Source organism: Rattus norvegicus, chromosome 3, assembly GCF_036323735.1.
Source record: "Rattus norvegicus strain BN/NHsdMcwi chromosome 3, GRCr8, whole genome shotgun sequence".
NCBI classification, from domain to species: Eukaryota; Metazoa; Chordata; class Mammalia; order Rodentia; family Muridae; genus Rattus; species Rattus norvegicus.
Window position 1 is genome coordinate 36,812,871 of NC_086021.1, and position 17,692 is coordinate 36,830,562.

The 17,692-nt window shown below is 46.0% G+C and overlaps 1 protein-coding gene across 11 annotated transcripts in view; it reads right to left on the minus strand.

The window, feature by feature from the left end:
- The window catches only part of Garnl3 (GTPase activating Rap/RanGAP domain-like 3), a 143,624-nt gene extending 126,483 nt beyond the window's left edge, over positions 1–17,141 (minus strand). For 3 of the 11 annotated variants that reach the window (XR_010064757.1, XR_010064759.1, XR_010064758.1), the window contains exon 1: positions 15,617–15,817. Coding sequence is in view for 5 of the 11 variants with exons in the window: in XM_063284845.1 (XP_063140915.1) it covers positions 15,617–15,708 (92 nt within the window). In the remaining 6 variants the exon portion in view is untranslated. Of the gene's footprint in view, positions 1–15,305; positions 15,456–15,616; positions 15,818–16,895 lie in introns of those variants that run through there. The other 8 variants (XM_063284848.1, XM_063284845.1, XM_063284844.1 and 5 more) reach the window with 6 other exon arrangements.
- Positions 17,142–17,692: the final 551 nt, after the last annotated feature.

The window sequence follows — 17,692 nt, forward strand, 5'->3', positions numbered from 1 at the left end:
CAGAATCTCTCACTTGACCTGGACCTCAGTTGATCTGGTAAGACTAGATAGTCAAAGAGCCCCGGAGTCATCCTGTGTCTACCTCTCAGAGACAGGATTACAGGTATGCTCTGCCGTGCTCCCCAGGCTTCTTACATGGGTACTGGAAATCTGACCTCAGGTCCTCAGTTTCGCATAGCAAATACTTTCTTGGCTGAGCCATTTCCCCAGCCCTGGGATTCTTTTTAATGTGGCTAGTAGAAAATGTAAAATTGCATGTGACTCATTTTCTGTTTCACACAGTGCTGCTCAAGGAGAAATGGTGCCCTCGAGTTTTCTCTGAGGTAAGGAGCTGGGTGATCGTTATCCTGCAGCATCAGTCCTCAGCTGAGGACCACTGTCTTATTAGGGTTTCTGCAGCTGTGACAGAACACTCTTAGTAAAAGCAACCTGGGGAGGGAAGTGTATACCTTCTTCTTACAGGTTACAGCCCATCGTCCAGGGAAGTCAGGGCAGAAGTGCAGCCTGGAGCTGATGCAGAGGCCATGGACGAGTGCTGCTTATTGGCTTGCTCAGCCTGCTTTCTTATAGCACTCAGGACTACCAGCCCAGGGATGACTACCCACAATGGCTGGACCTTCCCATATCAATCACTAATTATGAACTTGCACTGCACACTTGACTCCAGGGAAATCTTAGAGGCATTTTCTCTACCCAAATGACTCTAGCTTGTGTTGAGTTGACATAAAACTAGAGAGGATAAGAGCCTCTTGCTAACCTGACACACCAATGCATTATTAAACAATAACCTTTTCTAAAGGCTAATCCCGAAGACCTCATAATAACATCACAATGCAAACATAGTATAACTTTAAAAGTCTCACAGTCTTTAAATTCTTAATACTTTAACCAGGCGTAGTGGCATATGCCTTTAATCCTAGCACTTTGGAGGCAGAGGCTAGCCTGGTCTACAGAGTGTTTCAGGGCAGCAGAGATACATAGTGAGGCCATGCCAGAAACGAGACAAAGCAGAACAAAACAGATACTTTAAAGTTCAGTCTCCTAAAATAGCCCGTCTTTCAAAGTTCAGGCATCTCTAAAATACCCATAGTCTCTTTAAACTCTCTAAAATCTCTCTGAAACTCCAGAGTCTCTCCAAAATCTCTTAATTGTGGGATCCAGTAAAAAAAAAAAATTAAATACCTTCTTATTCCAGGGTGAAGGAACAGGGCAGTCACAATCTTCAACAGAGTGAATATCAGTGTTTGAGGTCTGGGACTCACTCAGGATCCTCTGGGCTACCAAAGTCCTCGGTAAAACTCCATGTCTCTAGCTCTGAAGCAATTAGGCTGCATTTCCATCAGTAGCCCCTCCTGGGCTCTTGTAAGGGACTCTAAGCCTGGTACATGATGCCAAGCTCCAACTTCTGCCCAGGACTATCAATTCTGGGGCTCCGGCTGTAACTGAGGCCATACTTTCACCAATGGCCTCTTCAGCACTAAGTTTCAGCTGCTCTCCATGTCTCTTTCATGCCTTTAAAAACGGTATCAGCTGAGAGACTCTTACACATTACCAAGTCCGGCTGTCAGCATGAGATGTAGCCCTGTCCTGTCTGGACCACAAATGTTCCTAAATTTACAATCCTAGATGGTTCTGGTCACTTTCTAATCACCGCTGGTTTCTCAGCTCCAGCTAACCCATAAAGCAAAGGTTTCACGTCAACTGTGCTTGGCTCTCGTTAACTACGGTGGACTCTTAAGCTCCAGCTAACTGGACACCATGGTTTCTTAGACAAAATATCAAATGGTTCCTATAGTCTTTAAGCAACTCTTCAACTTCCCTCTGAACTTTCACAGCAAGGTCTCTAACATCTCAATTAGAGATAGAGTCTCTATCTCTCAGCATTATCTTTTAAGTTTCTACAGAGGTTCATTTAGCTCTGAACACTCAATGGCTTTCCCAGCCCAAACTTCTAGCCTTTCTAGTTCCTCCCTGAAACGCTGTCATTCTGTATATATCAATGCTCTACTCCTGGTACCAATTTCTGTACCTATTGATGCTCTTAATTCTGTGTCAAACACAATGACCAAAAACAACTTGGGAAGTAAAGGGTTTATTTCATCTTATAGCTTATAATCCATCACCCAAGGCAGGAATCAAGGCAAGAACTGAGCCACAGAGGCCTTGGAGGAGTGCTGCTTTCTGTCTTGCATAGCCTGCTTTATTACACACTCCTAGATCACCTGCCCAGTGTGATCTAGGACACCACCTCAAGTGTAGACCTTCCTACATCAATCACCAATTTAAAAAACCCACTACAAACTTGCCTCCAGGCAATCTTATGCAAGCATTTTCTCAATTGAAAATCTCTTTTCCCTAATGACTCTAGCTTGTGTCAAGTTGACATAAAACTAGCCAGGGCAGTGATGTAACACCCCAGTACTCAGAGCTCTCTGGCAAGTAGGCAAGGCAGCTGCAGGTGCGAGGGGGTGCCCTGTGGATGGTGGAGATGTGTTGAGAAGGTAGAGGAAGATGTGGAGAACACAGAAATGTAGAAGGTTCTACGGCCGCTTAAAGGACTGAGAGGACTGATGGCATTCTCTTTAGCTAACGGTTTGGTTTCCTTAGTGGAATCTCTGATCTTTCACTTGACCAAAAATGCAGGGGCTCCCCAATATAACGGGACTACTGTATTTATTTACAAGATTTTAGACATCAATACAGATATGGACCAGACATGGAATGTTACAGAAAGAGAGAAAATGCTACATGGATATTCTCTTAGCTTCTTAATTTTATAGTATTGGTAACATTTCAACACACTACTTTCTAGCTTTTTTTTTTCTAGGTTTTACTTTAAAGACTTGAGAATAGTATCTCTTTGAAAGCCACCATTTCCATTTTGACCTAACTTTACCCACCTTTGTGCTTCGATTCTCTTCCACACCATTTGGATTCTGTCTTGTCACTGTTCATTTTCATCTACTCATTCATTTTTTTCATAACTTTTTAATTTTAAAAAGTAGGTTTCCTTATCCCTGGAGCATAGTTTGTCTTTATTGTCTATGTAAAATATTCACTCGAAGGACTTCTTAGGGAATGGGAAGAACTCACAAAAATAGGCAAACTTGTTCAATAAGAGAAAAATGTATCAAAAGTAAGCAAATGGCCAAAGTCCACACTGCAACTCTGGAGGTTTGCTGGTATGTGTGGACACAGGGAAAGAGACAAGGAAATTTCCCATCTTGCGTAATGTGAGGAAAATAAGCAAGAGTGCTTTTCGGACCTAACCTGCTCACGTTTGCCTTAAAGGGACAAGGACTGGCAGGTGGCTTGGGCAAGACTGGCAGTGGTATCTTCTTTATACTGCCCGCCTGGCTAATGAGAAGAAGTATTCACCTGAGAAAAAGCTGACTGAATGATAAGCACAGCTTAGATCAGAACTTCTTGAGAGGTTGTGAGTAAACATTCATGTGAACCCACCCAAAAAAGGACCCACCAGCCATGGAAAATCTCCAGAGACTCTCTGAGATGGGGCTGGCTGCCTTCTGTGTGTAGGAAGGAGGATACCAATAGAAAGCCAGACAGAGGGTCAGATGTGCTATTTTCAAACCTACCCACCATTTATTCAGTGATATTGTGGACTGTTCTCTTCATTCAGATAGTATTCACAGCTAGACAGGCATGGCCAGGCCTGCTAAGACCTCATGATGCAGACAGTTTGACATCACAGAAAACCATAAGTGCGGCACAGAAGGCAACTGCACTGGCAGGAGGCAGGCATGACAGCATAGACCAGGAAGCTCAACCTCACCTCGGGCACGTGTCTCGCCACGCTCATCACTGGTTGTCAGCTATGCTTTACTAAGCGCCTGTAAGGTAGTACATCCCTTTAGTTCCTGGAGACTGACCCAAGAAAATCTCGGAGTTCAAGGTCAGCCTGGAACAGAGCAAGTTTTAGATCCAGGTGTGATGGTACACACCTTTAATCTGGGCCACGCCTTCTGCTGGAGGCCTACATAATGACATTGAAGAAAGAAGATTCTTCCTTCTACTACTTGCATTTCCTAGCCAGCACATCTGTTGGAATCTACTTCTCTACAGAAGAGCAGCTAAACAACCAGCCTTGTGGGACTGAGTAACTACTAGATTCTTGGACTTCCCATCCACAGCTGCCCACTGTTGGGTTAGGTGGACTGCAGACTGCAAGTCTTCACAATAAATTCCCTCAATATAGAGAGACATTCCATAAGTTCTGTGACACCAGAGAACACTAAGACAGCGCCTGAGGAACTACAGGGAGGCACACCCACCCACAAGCATCTGTGATCTCACACACTGCTTGTACTGACCATTTACTGAGGAAAACCTTACTGCATATCAATCAGGATTTGTTCCCATCTTCAAACCAAGCTTTGGATGTCTGGGCTGACAGCCATCAAGTGAGCAGTATTTCCTAAGGAGCTGCAGCAGTGGATGAAGCACCCAAGTCAAATCCCTCCACTCCCACTACACTCTCCTTATCTCAGAGACTTTTTTATACTTCATGATGGTGAACTGTCCTGCTCAGACATTGGCTTACCGGCATGTGGTCTATCTCATGCTACTAGGATGTCAGCTCCGTAAAGGAAGGAACCCTATCTCCCTGTTCACAGCATTCCCACACACCCAGCACACAGAGGGACTGTGTGACCAATTTGTCCAATGAATCAATGCCTAGGTAGATGCCAGGAGCACAGAATATTCCGTTTGAGGAGGGAAAACATGCTAGGAATCTTGGGCCTTTCAAAACTCTTTGATTAGCCATGCCTTTGGATCAGGCAGCCCCACTATCTCATTAGTCTCTTGTCAGGGAGCTGCTTTGTGAGAACTGAGCGGGCTGCACCTATGGCACATTGACCCAGGCTTGGGTGGAAGAGACGTGAGGATATACTTGCTGCCTGGCAGCCCCTCTCTCTGGTCAAAAATCAAGGCAGGCACTCATGTGCTCAGTTCCATCTGGGCTATGCCATCGCTTTTTATGCCTACAGAGCCCAACTCAGTTACATCTGAAACAGGGGTACAACTGGCCGAAGAGAGATGCTGCCCCCGACACACTGTGACAGGACTCGCTCCCTGCCCTCTTATATTGTGACAGGACTCGCTCCATGCCCTCTTCCTCACATTGCAAGAGTTCAAACTGCAATGTCCTTTTGCTGTGCTGAGAGTTCAGGCGTGATTTAGATTCTACCGATCAGAGGTGTTTCAGAGAGCCTCTGAAATGAAGCCAGACAGGAGGAGAGAGACAGGCATCATTCTGCTCTGCAGAGGGCAAAGGGGTTCTGTGGATAAGAACTTGGCTGCCTTTCAATTCCAGAGTTTTCTGAAGCAGCGGTAACAGTGGTAGAGACTAAGGCAGTGAGGCTCTGCAGTTAGTGACGGCAGTAACAGAAGTTTCCAACCTCTGATTTAGCTTTCTATGCCACTCAGTGTCTCTGGTGTTAGGAATTCAAATCCAGAAGCTTATACATTCTTGGAGAACTTTCTAACTTGCCCTCTAGCCCCAGGTTCCTTCCCTACTGGTTTCTTGTCATGAACCTTTCTTTCCTGATGACTGCAAATCACTAAGAGAGTACAGACTAATCAGCCCTCTGCTTCTTCCAGGACATTATAAACAGTTCATTCTTTGTGTCCCTAGTAACCCCTTCTGTTATGCTGAGAAGGGTGGATTCTGTTATCTGTAACAGATTACTGTTCCTTTGGCCTTTCGAGTGTTTGGCTGATTGGATTGTTACAGTTTGTCAAATTGGCTTAATAACAGACAGAACTCTATGTGGCATAGGACAGGGTTCAGATTTCTTCTAATTGGAACAATGTTCAAATTCCATGAGCAGCAGAAAGAGGCAGTGTACTTCTATTGGAACACATAGGAGTGCAGCCCTGGAGTAGAAGAGAAACTTTACTTCATGCACTAAGTACTTCCCTAGCATGAAGAAGTGCTACGACGACAAGCAGACCACAGTACACAGACAGACTTTCCAGGTCACCGTGAGGGCGCACACTTTGTTCTCGATGTTGACAACTTGCCTGACATTGTGTTAAGTCATCTATTGAAAACTGTGTGATCCTAAAGTGTGCTGAGAAAGTAAAATGGCTGAAAAATCTGAGTCTAGCTGGCCATGCACTAACATGGCCAACAACTGAACCACATCTTAAGGCCACTCTAGCTTGGAGGTGGGGTAGGCACTGGCTGTTAGGGAGCCCTTCATACACCAAGTTCATTCTGCTTTATTAACCTCATGTCCACTGTGATGGTAGATAGAGCTCAGGGCCACACACCCAGTTGGCCCCATTCACTTTTCAGGAAAGGCCACCATTATCTCCTTTGTAAATGTTTCTTTTATCTCTTTTGTTTTCCTTCTTTCTTTCTTTCTTTCTTTCTTTCTTTCTTTCTTTCTTTCTCTCTTTCTTTCTTTCTTTCTCTCTTTCTCTTTCTTTCTAACAGATGAAACACTTTCCCCATTTCAAAATCTTTTTTCCTTTACTGGATAGGTTTTGTCCAGTATAAACATCTTTACAAAAGAAAAAAAAAAACAAGTCAACATACATAAACCATGAGTTTTTTCTAACACACCCTGCTACTCCTGCAGAAGTGACTAGTTGTTGTTTCCAATCCTCTCCTGTCATTATCTCCCCCTTATTCCAAAAACAGTCTTGTCAAAGGCCAGCAATGACCTGCAAGAGGTCAGACCTAGTGGTTACTTCTTGGATGATTTGATTTGATTAAAAAAAAAAAACAATAACACTCCTCTTTACATAAACTACGACTTTTTACTTATGTGTGTATATTAATTGCATACATGGGGTGCATATGAGTATATTGTCTGCATTTGTGGGGTGCATACATGTGTGGATGTGGAGGTCGAGTGATGTTGGATACCTTTGATTGCTCTCCACCTTACATATTGAGGCAGGGTCTCTCCATAGGACCCAGGGATTGACGATTTGGCTAGCTGGGTGAGCCAGCCTCCTCTGGGTTGGAGGTAGGTCAGCACACCCCCTGGAGGACTAGAGAGCTAAATGTGGGTCCTCACAGCTGCACAGCATGTACTTTTTCTACTGAATTGAGCTCTTCAGCCATATATTTTTTTTCCTTACGCTCTTCTGAAAACTTTCCAGAATTATACAATACGGTCCTAAAGTCTCTGTTATCTCTTAGTTCCACATTTTTTAACCTATATTCTAGTAATCCCTAATGAAATGAAAGGTCAAAACTTTGCTACATTCTTCCAAACATTTATTACCCAAAGATCCATCTCTACATCATCTTTTAAGGCAAACACCAAGCACACGGGGCTGGTGAACTAGTGGGCAGAGCAGGGTAAAGACTCAGGTCGGCTGTCAAGCTCAACGACCTGAATTCAAGCTTAGGATCTACTTGATAGAAGGGGAGAACCAAGTCCTCACCAGTCACTTCCCTGATCTGCACATGTGCACTGTATGAGTAGAGTGTGTACACAACTCCACACTAGATAAACAAAATGCTAAATTTTAACTGCTCTGAACTGAGATGTACTCTAGGTTAAAATGCACATCAGATTTTGATTGGAAAAAAAGTAAACTATCTTGGTATTTTAAAATATTTGTTACATGTTAAAATGATAATATTTTTGACATACTGGGTTAAATAAAAGAATCAAATTGGTTTCATATATTTTTGTTTTCAACAGTATGGTTGCTAAGGGAAAAAAATTAATTTCGTATGTAATTTCGCACACTGGGTGTCCCCCAAAGAACCTGCAACTTTTCACTGAAATGCCTATTCTAGATAGCTTTCCAATCAGAAACACAGGTTGACAGTCGTTCCCTCTAATGATTTCCGGTGATCTCATACAGTTCGGTAGACATTTTTCTCTCTTAACTTTTGTCAGTCTGAATGTTTGTGCACCTCTCCAGAGTCATCCTAATTCACGTGCTGAAATTTAACCGTGGTCTAATTAGTATGGAGAGAGCACCCTTGGGGGCTTAGTCAGGCACAAGAGTTTTCCCAGTGCAACTTCCAAAGGAGGCAAAGCTTATTGGCTGCAGTTAAGTCTATACCATATAACCACACTTCTAGAAGGCTCTGTATCTGAGAAACAAGCACTCATCAGTTACAAAATCAAGTGGTGACCTAAGTTTGGATTTTACAGCCTTGGGAACTGTGACAGCACATTCCTGCTGGCTACAAATTACTAATAATGTACTCTAAACGGCCTCTGCCAGCAAGCAGCTCCACAGAGGACAGCCTTCTACTTGAGTCTCTTTGGAGTCAGGCTCCTATCTGTTCTGTCCTCTCAGACTATAAGGTTTAGGAACAACCCGATGTGTTCCCCACTCCACCCTACCCCCACTGCTGCCCTCATATGTATGAACACTGCTTTAGTGTTTCCCAGCAAGTCTTGCTTTAGAGTTCTCAGTTCTCCAATCTGCCTACAGCACTGTCTGTCAGACTTCATCTCTCTTCAGATCTTCAGTTCTGGAAACCAGACGACCAAACCTAATTTCTCATATTAACCTTCTACAGCAAAACTAATTTAACTATTGTCTTCCTCCAAGAAAGGAAGCTGGTTTGCATTAATTTAAAATCTTAGTGAATAATGAAGGTTGGTTTTGCTTCTCCTGCCCTTAGGAGAACAGATATGATATGAAAATTAATTTTCTTCTGTTGGCCTTCGGAGCCCATTATGTTGGCCCAATGCAAGATGGCTTTTCATAGTCTTTCCTAAGAAGACTGCTGTTTATCCAAAAGAAAACTGTCAGTAGCAGCTTTATTTATGATTAAATACTTAAGGCCTTGACACAAAAGAATAGTGACGTAATATAGAGGAACCAAAGACAGCAAAGGCCTTTTAAGTATCATTAACAAAACCACCCCAAACCCAGAAGGCCCCTACAAAACACCAAAACTCCAAAGTCGGAAGAAGCATATGGAAGAAGGGAAGGCAGTCAACTGCATGCATAATGATAACTGCTCATTTCAGAGCCCAGTTTGGCCTGGAAAGCAACAGGAACAAGAAAGCACTTGTCTTGGCATCAGATCCGTTCTAGAAGACGTGGGCTTTCTGCATGACTAATGAGGAGGCCATCATGTACGGAGCAATATTTGGAAAAGGACAAAATATGTTTTCCACTCATAATTCCAACTCTTCTGTCTAGTGGGGGCTCTGCAGCCACTGTGGCTATACTCAGCAACTGTAATGTAATCATGGAGTTAAGATAGTCTTTTAGAGGGCTGGAGAGATGGCTCAGTGGTTAAGAGCACTGACTGCTCTTCCAGAGGTCCTGAGTTCAAAACCCAGCAACCACATGGTGGTTCACAACCATCTGTAATGGGATCTGATTCCCTCTTCTGGTGTGTCTGAAGACAGCTACAGTGTACTTATATAGAATAAATAAATAAATCTTTAAAAAAAAGATAGTCTTTTAGAACAAGAACTAAGTCATAGCACCAACCCCACTGTGGCTATGGACAGCGCCATGACACCTGGATTTTAGGGTTTCCTATATCTAACAGCACTCTGGTCAACCCAATACCCATTTCCTTCTGAAAAGAGCACTGTGATTTCCCCTAGGAAGTCACTACCTACTGGTCTCTATGAATGGAAGTGGTTTACCCATCAGTTCTGAGTTGAGTCCATGATCCAGGTCTGACCATTTGGTTCAGGGATGTTCCCTAGCCAGTGACAGTCACTCCAGACATTTACTGAGAATAAAACAGTATCTTTCTGGAATAGGAAGGAAACCTATAGTAGTTAACTTTCTTTGCCTATCTTGAGAATAAATCAAGCTGGTTGGCTTTTGTCGGCTTGACACAGGTTATCTTCAAAGAAACCTCAGTTGGGACAATTCTTCCATCCGATTTGCCTACAGATGGGATGTTTGCTTGACTGATGGTTCATGTGTGAGGCCAGCCCACTGTGGGTGGTGTCAAACCCTGGGAAGGTGGTCCTGGGCTATATTAAAAAGTAGGCTGAATAAGCCCTTAGAAGCGAGCCAGTAAGCACCATTCCTCCGTGGTCTGTACTTTAGTTCCTGCTTCCAGGTTCCTATCTCAACCTCTTTCAATGATGGACTATGGTGTAGAAATGTAAGATAAACCATTTCTATCCTACGATGCTTTGGGTCATGCTATTTATTACAACTAGGACAAAAATCAACACTGAAAACAAAGACTCGGATGACATCACTGATGGAGGACCCAGACCGCCTCCTCCCAAAGCTTGATCCTACCCAGAATTATGCAACTGCATGAACCAAAGCTTCTCTCTTGCTTGCCATTCATAGCCTTTGAGGATATTTGAAAACATGCTCATAAGTCATGGATGCAAGCCTATCAAAATGATGGTGTCTTATTAGTCCTGTATGGAGGAGAAGATTTCAATGGTGATTACAGTTGAATAGCCAGGAGTGAGAACTACCTAATCTAAGCCATTATCATTCACCTTGAGTTCAGACCATGGAAATGACACTGGTACCACAAGTGGTTACACAGACAGAAGTATGAGTGATGGGCGGCAAGGACGAGGCAGGCTTCGACAATGCTCTTAGGAAAGCAACAGAGCTGCTTACTAATAAAGTGCTTTAAGTTAGGCCTAGAGAACTGAATTGGCAAAGTGCTTGGTATATTAGCATAAGGACTCCATGTTAAAAAAAAAAAGCTGGATGAGGTAACATGTGCTTGTAACTGCTGGGAAGATAGAGACAGATGGAAAGTTCCTAGGCCTCACCGGTTAGCTAACCAAGCCTAACTGGTGATCTCCTGACCTCCTGGTATATGAGAGACCCTGACTTAAAAGAACAATGTGGATGGCTGTTGCTGCTGCTACTACTACTACTACTACTATATCAAACACATGCACACGCACTAACCTGGGCCCATGGGGACTCACAGAGACCGAATCACCCAACCAAAGAGTATGCATGGGCTGGACCTAGGTCCCCTACACATATGTAGCAGATGTGCAGCTTTGTCTTAGACAAAGATCTAAAAATTAGATCGGGGCTGTCTATGACTCTAACTGTGTTCCCTGCCTTTGGATCTCTTTCCCCTAGCTAGGCTGCCTTGTCTGGCCTCAGTGGGAGAGGACGAGCTTAGTCCTGCTGCGACTTGATATGCCAGGGCAGGCTGGTACCCTTCTCTGAGGAGAAGGGGAGGAGGGAAAGGAGAGAAGGGGTTGTGAGGGTAGGACTGGGAGGAGAGAAAGGAGGGGCTGCAATTGGGATGTAAAGTGAATAAACAAATTAATTAAGGAAAATAAACAAAAGAATTAAAGACTCCCTGACCTTATACAGAACATGAAGAATCTAGGTGACCAGCTACAGAAATTGCTGGAGAAAAGTTTCTTGCATTACCATGGAGGATTGGCTTTCAAAGTGGGAGGGGCTTGAGAGGGGCCATTGAGAGGAGCTGGAGGAGAATATGATCAAAATACATTATATGAAGTTCTCAAAGAACAAAAAAAATTAATGAAAAAATTCACTTGGTAAACTCAGAAGCTCAGCCTCTGAGAACTGTGGCAGCCCAAGTGACACAGCTCAGCAGGTGGCGACTATTTAACATAACACAGGTTCATTCCTCATCTTTCTTGATGGTTAGAAGTGGGGGCAAAAAAAAGCAACAGAATCTTAAAATACCATGTACCTGCCTATTAGTGTCTTACACGAAGTAGACGTGGCTAAGAACTTTCATCAGAAAGTTAATCATTCTGTCCGCAGCTGTCAGTCCCAATGTATCCCACACTCCTGGAAGGAGCACTTCACGTATGTTAGGTCATTTAAAGCTCACATCAATACAGGCTGCTTTAAAGATGCATTAACCAAGATTTCTAGAAGGCTAAGCAGCTTTCCTAAGTTCACATGCTTCGTTGAAAACGGCCAGGTCCTTGTGCATGGATATCATCTGATGCCTCCAAGTACACAAAGCTAGTCCTTCTCATTGCTACCAGCCTGATGCCCAGGGCCTGGGCCATTTCTTGCACCTTCACTTTCCTTAGCTTGCTGTGTTTGCACACCAGTTATGGGAACCAACAGGACAGTTAGCAAGGAGAAGTGCCAAACTGTCAATGCTGCAGAAAGTGCACATTCATGTAGACACACACATCCACACGCAAAGGTAAGAAGATGATTAGGTGAATATGGTTAAAACTCATTCCCAAAGGGCTTACCCATGAGGCAGGGGCATTTAAACTTGATACAGTTGGCCATGAGAAGTAACAGATGTGGCAAGGTTTTCCCTCCTGGTTGTGTTCAGAAGCAGCCAACATGCTCTCGGACAGCTGCAGGCCTCTGGATCAATGGGTTTGGTATAAGGAGCCATGCACCCCTTCGATTAAGATGTATATAAGAGGTTCTGACACCCAGCCAGAATTGTGAGGTCATTTGGATTACTGAATTAAGGAAGTTGCTTTTAGAACAACAAAGATAATGGAGAATTACTTTATATGTTAACTTTAAAATTTAATTAAACATGGAGGAAATGTAGATGAATATTTATCTATTTAAGTTAAGGGATTCTTTTACATGAGCATAAACAAGAGGAAGAAATCAGTGGGTCTAAAGTTCAAGACAATAGTTAACACATACACACACAAACACACAAATACACACATAAACACACACACATATACATACTACACACACAAACACACATACACAAATACACACACAAACACACACACAAGCACACACACACAAAAATACACACAAACACACACACTACATACACACACACTACACACTACACACACCACACACAGACACACACACACAAACATACACAAACACACACACAAGCACACATACACCACACACACAAACACACATGCAAACACACACACACACACACACACACACACACACACACACACACACACACACACTGGAAAACCACCACAGGGAAAGTGAAAAGGCAAATAATTAACTGGAAAAAAAATATCTGCTATATATTTACCCCCAAATTTCCCCTTATAATAAATAAAAAGAGCTTCAATTCTATAAGGAAAGGATAAATATTCCAAAGGAAAATGATGATTATGTATACACATACCCTAAAATAAGTAAAAAGTATGATTCATGAAAAACTTCATTATTAAATAGAGAAATTCGGGGTTGGGGATTTAGCTCAGTGGTAGAGCGCATGTCTAGCAAGTGCAAGGCCCTGGGTTCGGTCTCCAGCTCCAAAAAAAAAAGAAAAGAAAAAAAATAAATAGAGAAATTCAAATTAAAACAAGCTATTACTTTGGCAAATATAATAAGGCCGAGGGGAGCCCTCTGGAATCTCGATTCAGAAGACTTTAAGAGGCTCTTTTGTTCTGACCCATAATTCCCATCACTTTCGTGATCTTATCTTATGGACCAGTGAGGTCATCACACGGAAGTGACTACACATAGATTAACTGCAGCTCTAGGAAAAGTGAAGTAGTAAAAGATAGACTAAAAATAGTTATACATCCATATAGTAGATCACACAGCAACTGAAAAATTTTAAGGAATATGAAAGATTTCTTCCAGTGTTTATGATGTGCTGAGTGAAAAGTCAATTAAAATGATAAATATTCATGGAGAAAAGGTCAATTATACCTATAGTAGGATTATGTATCAATAAACTATCCACTGAGTGTGGTGGCCTCTTATCCCAACAATTGAGGGGCAGAGGCAGGCAGGTCTCTGAGTTTGAGGCCAGCCTGGTTTATATGGTGAATTTCAGGCTATATGAGACCTGTCTTAAAAACAATCAGGCAAACAAACAAACAAACAACAATAAAACACTACCACCATCAAAATAATTTAATTATCCTGTTTATAATTTTCTTTCATTTTCAAATTTCATTCAATAAATTATTTTTAGAAGACAAGAAAAAAAGCTAATCCTGATTACCTACAGGCCACAAGATAACGTCACAGTGTTGCAGAGAACAAAAACACCTGGAGGCTTGGAAGTCATTTAGTCCTTGAAGAATCTGGTCATGAAGACAAAGGGGAAGGAAACCTAATTTCTATGCCAGTGCTGACCACTATGGTAGGCATTTCTCGTCCTCAAGCTCTTATGGGAACTGCTGGAGGAGGTGTGTGAAGGACAGTCTGAGAAAGCCAATTCATGCTGATGCGAGTCTTGTGGAGGTGGTAGTGCTGGGACCAAGGTGGTCACTTACACTGAAGGGAGAGCACAATTCAGCACTCGGGTGTCTTAGTGAAGTCCACAGCCACAGGTGTCTGTGGCTCCCGCACTCTACAGGCTGCACCACACAACCATTCATCTCCAAAAGTCCTGTAGCCGCACTGTCCTAAGCACTCTGCCTCAAACCTGAGAGATTCTCTTCGCTCCAATCTCTTCCTGTTTTTCATGCTCAAGCCGTAGAGAGTGTTAGCTACCTGGGTCTCCTATCTAAGGGCAATGCTCCACACAGGTCACCACACACATATTTAGAATCTTTTTGGCAGATGCCCAGGTGCTGATAACACAAAGCAAAGCCTGAGTTCAAAGAAAGACTTTCAAAAGGAGTTGGTGAGCAGTTCTACAGCCTGAGGGAGGAGTGACGAGCCCTTCAGACTTTGTGATGGGCCAGGCCTGAGCCAGCCGTGGTCTGTGATGGAACAGGGGCGAGGACAGCCTTGGTATCTGTTCTCATCACACAGCATCAGAACTGTTGGAGCAGTGTGTCAAGGACTGAGTCTGAGAAAGGCCAATTGAGGGCATCACACCTTCCTTTAAGGATCTTGGCTGGTTTGCTCTGGGCCTTAGCAAATGAACTCTCTTTTCTGCCTCAGTGGAGGTTAGAGTCCCATATCTTTTCCTTGTCCTTACCCATGCTATGGCAGTGAAAAACTCCTCAGGGGTACAAGCAGAGCAGTAGGCTAGGGGGAAGGAGGTTGGCTTCGGGATAACCTTTCTAAGGCCGTTATTACAGAATATTGGTGAAAATCTGGCCGCGATGGTGGTGCTGGAGTCATCCTGAAAGGAAGGATGGAAGCAGGACCCATTTCAAGTTACAAGGAAGGTGGGAGTAAGCTGGGCATAGGCTTTGGCATCAGCCGCAAAGGGAAGGGCGTGTCCGGCAGCAGCCAAGCTTCACCTAAGGCCAGGCTGGCTCCTCAGGAGGGCGCCAGTTAAGGAAGGTAAGTCCGGGAGGGGCTCGGACAACCTGGGAAAGAGAAAGGACCTAGGAACTATGCAGGGTGCCCCCCACCCCAACCACAGATGGGCGGGGCCATAGGCAGCAGGTGTCCAGGCACCCGGGGTGTGAGGAGGATTATAGAAAGCGAGAGGAGCCTAAAGGGTGTCCTTTTGGGGGCTTAGGGGTTCCGACCTTGTCCTTGAGAATTTAGAAGCAGGCAGGTAGCATTCTCCACAGCCCAAGACCTCCCTGAGCTGTGGCGTGCAGGGCCTGTCACAGGGCCGAGGCTTCGGACGTCCACAGCATCTGCTGGCCGGACACAGGTTCCCCAGCCCTCCCGCTGGGCACTCCCTCAGTGTGGCCCGGCCGCTCTACCCCGCTCTGTGCGGACTCCCTCCCACGCCGCGGCCTCGCCACGCTCTGTCCCCTCACATCATCAACCCCCCACGTGGCCTACTCCCTTCTCCCGCCCCTAGAGGCTGCACCCCTCGGGGCAACGGTACCTGGGACTCTCAAAGCTGCACCCCCTGCGCCGCAGCGCCGCCCTCTTCTGCCGCAGGAGCGCAGCGGCCGCCCCGCCGGGTTCCTGCTCCATCGCCCCGGGCGGGGGCCGACGGCTCGGGCACACTCGGGTGGGCTCGGGCCTCGGCGGTGTTCGGCTGGACGCTCAGCTAGCGCGCCGCAGCCCACGCCCCGCCCCGCACCCCTCACCGGACCCAAGCCCCGCCTCTGTCCCGCCCCAAACTCCAGCCAAGCCCGGGACCTCAGGCCCCGCCCCGAACTTCAGCCTAACCACTCCCTCATACTCTCCACGGGGCCTAGGCCCCGCCCCTACCCTAGCAGGTTCCCTTAACATTCCTTAGGATTTACGCCCCGCCCATACTCTAGCCGCCTAACCACGCCTCAGGCTTTAGGTCCCGCCCCACCCTAGCAGCCTAACCACGCCTCAGGATTTAGGTCCCGCCCCACCCTAGCAGCCTAACCACGCCTCAGGCTTTAGTCCCCGCCCCTACTCCAGCAGGTCGCAACCACCACTACCACGCCTCTGGCTTTAGGCCTCTCCTCTGCCCCGCCCCCATTCTAGCAAGTACGCCTCTACCGAAACTCCCCGGCTTTAAGCCCTGCCCCTAACCTATCCAAGTCCGCCTAATTTCTGGAGCTAGTCTTAGGCACCGCCCTGATCTCCTACCGAATCCTCTCCCTTAGGCCCGTTTGAGGCCTTGGCCCGCCCCCTGCCTCGCCCCTAATTCTAGCAGATCCTCCCTCATCACTCAGTTGGATTTAGGCCCCGCCCCCTCTCCGCCCCCAATCCAGCCTATCTGAATCAGGTTCAGGTCCCGCCCCTGTCGGTCCTTGCCCCGCCCCAATCAGGCAAGTCCCCTCTCAGCTCGCTCAGGCTCCACCCATGTCCCGCCCTAAGTACCAATCCTTACCTATTAATGAACTCAGGCCCCACCCCAAATCTTTATCCAGTCAGTCTCTTTGCCCTTCAGCTTTGCCAAGGCCCCGCCTCATCTCCTTAGCCAAACCCACCTCACGCCCTAGTCTGGGCACAGGCCACGCCCCGAGTTTCTGATCTCTGTTTCCCTGGCTCACCTCCGACCAGTGCAGGCCCCACCCTGCCTCTACCCGGAGCTCCAGCCACGCCCCTCCCGAGCCAGCCTCACCAGCCCTCCCTCTGCGTTTCTATGTAGCGTATGCAGGCTCCGCAACTTCGTTGGGTCCACGGTCCATCACTTCCGCTCTTCACCATCCCCACAGATCTAGGCCATGCCCACCTACCCCTCCACCACAGAGCGCTGTATCGGTCCTCCACACCGCAGCTCCGCTTGCTGGCTTCGCTGCTGACCCTCCTCACCTCAGCACCTCCTGGTTCTTTCTATCGTAGTACCGCCTTCTTTTGGGGGCCGCCTTTCTCCATGTCCCGCCCACAGGCATGGCCCCCCGACCCTGGAGCTCCGCCTCTTCTCCCTTGAAGCTGAGGTCTGTACTTGGAGCTATTCTGCGTCTCTCATCCCTTGGCTGTTCTGCCCTAAGATCCCTCAGGCTTCCCTGCCTACACTATAAGCCCCGCCCATCTAACCCCGCCCACGTCGCCTCTTCTTCACTTCAGGGGTGCCTGGATGATGCGGGTCTTCCTGGATGAACTGGGGTCCACCACGAGGTACTCAAGTTTGTAGCTGGAAGGGTGAGGAACTCAAGAACTAAATCAGGACTTATAGATCTTCCTCTGGCTTGCTCACCTACTTTTCTTACCCAGCCAAGTCCCACCTGCCTCGGGGTACCACCACCTACAGTGGGCTGGACCCTTCACAGTGCCACCTCCACCACCACTACCAAAAATCCTCAGTCTACAGGCTAATCTGATGGAGGAAACTGCTCAATTGAGAGTTCGTTTTCCCAAGTGTAGGTGTGTGTTAATTTGTGCAGCAGGGCTTTCACTGTGATCATGCGGTTCTGGTCTCCCTTGATGCTGCACACTCGGGTGAGACAGGAGCAAGAATGGGTGTGTATGCCTGGGAGCTGCCACTGAGATCTCCAATCTAGTTCTCTAGTTCATGCTTTCCTGCTCATTCACG